This window comes from Oreochromis aureus, linkage group 7 (genome assembly GCF_013358895.1).
Source record: "Oreochromis aureus strain Israel breed Guangdong linkage group 7, ZZ_aureus, whole genome shotgun sequence".
Classification (NCBI taxonomy): Eukaryota; Metazoa; Chordata; class Actinopteri; order Cichliformes; family Cichlidae; genus Oreochromis; species Oreochromis aureus.
The window spans coordinates 19903586-19909585 of record NC_052948.1 but is presented as its reverse complement, the minus strand read 5'-3'; the positions used below and the strand labels follow the sequence as shown (position 1 = coordinate 19909585).

Here is a 6000-nt window from a genome sequence, read left to right as displayed (position 1 = left end):
GGACACACTTCCACCGGGGGGAAGGTAAAATCAGGTAGACATGTCTGTCACAACAGCATGTGTGTTCTTCGCAGGGTTTCTTGTGTAACTTTGCAACTGAGTGACCCAATCTCAGAGTGATCGAGGAGCACGATGCAGTTTCACAAGTAACCCGGCCGCTGATGATGGCAGCTCTGTGGCAACCACACAAAGACGTCATCTGCCTCCTATCTCTGTTTCAATTTCCTTTTTCTTTTTACTCTCATAACAAAACACACAAACAAATGTGTTTAAAATTAAAGTGGAAGAAAGAAATTTTTATTCACGTCATTCGCAAGACATAATTAGGTCACTTGTATAGAAAAAATACATACAAAATTAAACCGGCTCAGAGATACAAAGAAAACTATTTTTTTCAAGTGTGGGACTAATATGAGGAAGCTACATGATTGCGAAAATTAAGAACAACAAACAAAAAAAAAAAACCCCACAAAATTTCAAAAGAAAAAAATGTAAATAATAAAATTAAAATTACAAAATATGCCCTTTGGCTAAATCAACAAGGCATTTATCAAATATGAACGAACATAAATAAATTATAAGTTAGAATAGACTTAAAAAATATACATTTTACCGAACGAAAGGAAAACAAATAATAATAAACACGCACGCATACACAAACGAGAACAGAAATAAACATTTATAAGGTATTGTCTCTATAAAGCTGTACACTTTTGGCCAGTGTAGACGATTCTTTTAAAGAAATTTTTTTTAGAATTGCACAGATGTTAAAACATTTAACACTGTCGAGTGGCTGTATGCAAAAGCAACAATGAAATGCTACATTTGTACTGGATATAAGTCATTCGGAGAAATCTCCTCTCTCTTTCTTTTTCTCCTGCCCCCCCTCCCACCCCACCCCCAAACCGTTCGGAGTCCTGAGCCTGGTCAGGAGCTCGGTTTGCGCTCCGCCGGGGCGCATCGAGCCCCGGCCGACCGTTCGGACGTCTTTGTCCCCCCAACACCGTCCTCTTCTCTCTCTCCTGCGTTTCAGTTGGTTGGGTGGGTGGGTCGGTTGACGGGGTGGTGGAGAAACAGTCTCCCGTGATCCTCAAAATGCGCAGGAAAATAGTGCAAAAAGAACAAAAAACACCTGAGGAAGAAACAAAACGCAATAAGTTTTCTGAGAAAAGAAGAAGAGGAAAAAAACCCGGCTATTCCTAAGAAAGACGGCGAGTCAGCTTTCTGTGGAAACCTGAGACTAGCACTCAGCAGAAGGCGTCACCCTTTGCCCGAGCCCTTTTTCCCGCCACATCGTGACGCACGAACACCCTCCCTCCCTTCCCCCAACCGCTGGTGTTACTACATCAACTACTATCACTACTACTGCGATTTCACCACCGCAGTCTCTCCCCATCACCCCCCCCACCCCACCCTCCCTTGCACACACACACACACACACACACACACACACACACACACACACACACACACACACACACACACACACACACACACAAGGCTGTCTGTGCCTTTTGGCTCACGTAATCCGCTGCAATAATTAAAGCGTAAAAACCATAACAAACACACAAAGACTGCCCCCCCCCCAAAACCCAGGATGCTGAACATGAGAATCTGTTACTCTATTTATAATAAAGCTTCATTGTCTCCTCTAAGTGTGTAAAAGAAAACAATTTTGATTCGTTTAGAAAATACCTTCAGCGGATCCTCTTCCGCGGAGTTTGTTCCACCTGGATTGGAGACTTAGAGAGGAGACAGGCGGTCATGTCACTCGGTTTTATATCAGCAGGCCTCTTTCGTTTCACGTAGAAGTCTGTGACAAAGGAAACAACAAGGGGGGAAATGAATTTGGATTTATGGGTCGTGATGAAATGATGCGCTGCGCACAGCGGGAGGACAGAAGGATGGTGTGGATGCTGGTATAGGAGCCAATAGCAGGCTCGATTTTCAAAATGCGAAAGCCGCTGAATTTACCTGTGATGTGCGTGTTGTTGTCAGGAGCGGCCGTCCTCTTGCGCCTGACACACGGGAGCTGCCTGGTGGTCGCTTTCCCTGAGTTGATCTTGTCTGTGCGGTTCTCCTGGTTGATCTCCCCCGCGCAAGGAGAGCTGCTGCTCTCTGGCACGGCCAGACGATCCAGTGCGTCCGCACGAGGGCTCTCCGGGAGAGCAGAATCCGGGGGTGACTGCACGGGCACTCGGATTTTGCCGTCCTGCACAGAGTCCTGGTAAAACACCGGGGTCTTATCCGCAGTCACCACCTCCCACTCGTAATCCCCATCCAGCGGGGTGTTGGCCTCGAAATTAAAGTTCCATCTCTGTTGGTCCCGTTCGGAAATCTCTCGCAATTTTTCTTTCATCTCCCGGTTCAGCTCATCGTGATCCACCGGTCCGAAGAGGTTTCGGCAGACTCCGGTGCGCCTCTGGAGAGGGAAGGTCTTCCTGGCCATCAGCCTCTCTAGCGTGGTTGATAATTGGACGTGGGACATCTCCAAAAACAAATTTCCCCCGGAAAAAAAAGAATCCAAAGTGATAGACTGATCCCTGCTGAGGTGGTATGTTGATAAATGATGTTGTTGTTCAGCCCGAAGTGCGTTTGTGTGTGTATCCTAATTCTTACGCTCGTGCCTACGCACGCCGCACCGTTCCGTTTAAATGTACAGCTTTCATAGTAAGTCTTTGGAGTATATAACCTCCTAACGGGCACCTTGATCGCCCTTCTCATTGGTTGCCTGGAAGTCCAGCCCTCTCCAAAACCCCCACCCTGATTTCCCATTTCCCGTTGTACCTATTGGCTTCGTGCCGACCAGAGCGCAGCGTTTTGATTTTTTCTCTCTCTGAGTGTCAACCCTCGGGAAAACTGAGCAGTTTTTTTTTTCTCGTGTCAGCAGGAATGTGTTTTACTTCGCATTTGTGTATCTGATTCTATTTTCGGACACCTTGGTTTTTGGTTTTGTCTTCCGTGTTTAGTTGTAAATGCCTCCGACCAAGGGCGTAAAAACGCACCATCGCATTATTTTCATACTTCATATTTAGTGTTCAGCAGTTGAACAGCTTCAGTGTGTTATTCTTTAATATGTAAGGAAAGAAAAACAAATGCTGAAACCCGATCTAACCACTTAACTGATGTTTGACCCTGCCATGTCATCCGGCACATAAATCCACCCACTTTTCGATTTCTTCACGTTTTCGTTTATGTATTTTTTTTGTCGCCGATCACAATAACAGCGATTCCAGTCTGCGGGGATTTGCCCCACAGTATGCAACTATGTCTGCAGTACAGAAGCAACGTAAACATTAGTTAGACCTCAATAAACCACAATTTTAACAGTTTTTAAAGGTCTTTTTTACTTAATAAAGCAAGGCAACTTTTCGAAATCGTTTTTTTCTTTTCTAAATGCGCTTTGTTACATTTTTTATTTTTTACCTTAATATATAACATAGCAAATCGAGAATTTAAGCACCGTGCCGTGTTATTTTTGGCAATTAAAAGTGTACGTCCATCCACTCACAAAGGCATAAATCACAATCAGCCTGTTACCACTAATGTGTGCGTGCGGCTCTGGGGATTGTTACTGGTGAATAGTCATTATTACTTATGAATAACTTCAAAATATGCACAGTAGCATTTACTACAATACAGGATTTACGTTTTAAATATCATAGCAAGCTTTATTATAAGGAGAGACTCGGGGAGCTCATTCTGGGCCAAAGACAATGCACTATTTGGCAATTTTGAAGAAAACGATCCTGATCCACACCAAAATGTACTGAGTGCTTCAGCTGCCAGTGTTTCACCACACAAACGAGTTTCCCGAAATTCCGCTGTATTTATTTATTTATTTATATTTCATTTTATTTTTCTCGTGCATAGTCGTACTGACAGTCAGGCACTGCAAGCACAACTTCCATAAGTTTGACTCCAGGGTACCGGCTGTCTTAACAAGCAGGGAAACAGTCACGGGAGATGGGCAACGCCTTTTTGTGTGCAATGATGGGTGCATGGCGTCCCGTAGAGGTTCCAGTCTGAAACTGCAGCTCCAACCTCAAACTGAACGCAACCATCAACCCCAGAAGAAAATAAAGAGCAAGATTTTCAGTGTATCACCTCCTAGTTTACACATGTGCACATAGATTTTTTTAAGTGACACAGGTAACATATTCAGGGGAAAATCTCTATAAAAGAATTTTATCCACATTCATCCTGAAAAGGAGCACGATCTGCAAGCTCTGTGTAACAACGTGATGTCACATGAGGCTCAGCTACAGGTCAAGAGGTTTACATGTGAGTGTCATCAAAGCAGCATGAAGAAGACAGAGGGACACCGGGTCTGACCATATGTGTGCAGGCTTCCTAAAACACTTCCAGTAAAGGTCAGGTGGTGTCATGTGACAGTGACAGTAATATGTGACACATTTTTCCTGATTCAGGACTGTAAACTGAATCCATGAGGACTGACACGATATTATAAGGGTGTAAGGTTCATTAGAGTTTTTTTTAATGATTTTGAAAATAATTATCTTTCTTTTCACAAGAATAATTAATTGTCTATTAAGAAGCAGCATTTAAAGCACGCATGCTTGAACAATGCTCTTCAACAACAACAAAAAGATTTGTTTTTGAGTCTTTTAACCTTGAAGTGACCATCCTGGCTAGATGAAATGTGCTTTAGTGATTTTGTTTCATAAACATTCTGCATAGCACAAATTTGTCAGTCTACTCCTGAAAATTTTACAGGTATCTGTTCAATGTTTAGTGGAATTTTCAGTTTCTCTTCACTACACTGTATTGTTTGCAGTCATAGCTCACAGACCTATGATCGTTTATTTGTTTGTGTGTGTGTGTGTGTGTGTGTGTGTGTGTGTGTGTGTGTGTGTGTGTGTGTGTGTGTGTGTAAACCATAAATCAGCCCACTCACATAAACAGCTTGGTCACTTGAGGGTTAAAGTGAAAATGAACGTAGGCAGGCAGAAATCTCACTGTTGTATTTTGGCGCCCCCTGCTGGTAATACAAGTTTACTAAAATTTGACCCAGCTGGTGAACCTAATTTGAAGCCATGTAAAGTGAATGTAAATTATTAAACACATAAACCGGGTTTATTTTGCTTATGCTGATGGTAACCAATTAACTGCACACACAACATCCTCCTAAGCAGATCACAGATAAGATTGATCAGTGCCTCTGCTGCTTTACATATAACTCAGTGCTCAACAAAACTTATCTCATCACTTCACTCAGTCCCAAGCTGGTTACAGATTTGCTTTACAATTCTTTGATTGTGGGAATAACTCTTCTGTTCCTCGGGCATACTCCACCAGCTGATAGTATCAGCTGGTGGTTTCAAGTCAATTAAAGTGCAAAGAGAAAGTCTGGATCCATTAGTTTTTCAAAGGGGAAAATAATCTCTTTCATCAGGAGTGGTCAGTCAGCTATGTAGCCTGACTCATTTAGCTGACACATGCAGGAGTATGATTCTTTCATCTTTACACACATACACACACACAGACACATACACACACACTACAGATGACTTAACTTGCTCTTTGACTTGAATGGAAATATCCAGAGGGCCCAATCCAAGTTAAAAAAAACAAAGACCCCGGAGGCTCACTAGACTGTGGGCAACATGTTGATTGATGGAACAGACAAAGAGGGTTGAGCTCTAATTGTGTTTGAGCTATTGTCAAACACTTGATTAATCAAAGGAAGGCCTTGATCCAAACAGAACAGAATGTGAAATTAAACTGAACTCAAATAAAAAATTTAATTAAAAAGGGCATATGAGCAGTAGGTTTTTAGATTGGATTTTATTTGTTTCAATATGTTTCCTTTCCACTGGTCACGTTAAAGCAGTGAAATAAATGTGCATATATGTTGTATATGAAAAAAAGAGGCCAACGGCTATGGTCTTTTTTTTTTTTAAGTTAACTGAAGAAGAAAGAATGTAAACACAAAAGGAAGAAAACAGCTGTCTACTGATTTATTATGAGTGCATTAAT

The 6000-nt window shown here is 42.2% G+C and overlaps 1 protein-coding gene across 1 annotated transcript; it reads right to left on the bottom strand.

The window, feature by feature from the left end:
* Positions 1-268: 268 nt before the first annotated feature.
* LOC116312175 (cyclin-dependent kinase inhibitor 1C-like) lies at positions 269-2861 on the bottom strand. Its single transcript, XM_031729570.2, has 3 exons — positions 1975-2861; positions 1696-1813; positions 269-1132 (listed from the first exon to the last, which is right to left on the bottom strand). Exons 1-2 carry the CDS (start codon positions 2486-2488, stop codon positions 1698-1700), a joined length of 630 nt encoding a protein of 209 aa, XP_031585430.1. The 5' UTR covers positions 2489-2861; the 3' UTR covers positions 269-1132; positions 1696-1697.
* Positions 2862-6000: the final 3139 nt, after the last annotated feature.

Excerpts from the sequence above, each read along its gene's own strand:
- LOC116312175 (XM_031729570.2), bottom strand. The coding sequence starts at position 2,488 with ATGTCCCACGTCCAATTATCAACCACGCTAGAGAGGCTGATGGCCAGG. Across the intron at positions 1,814-1,974 it reads CAACAACACGCACATCACAG|ACTTCTACGTGAAACGAAAG; the intron begins GTAAATTCAGCG and ends CCTTTGTCACAG.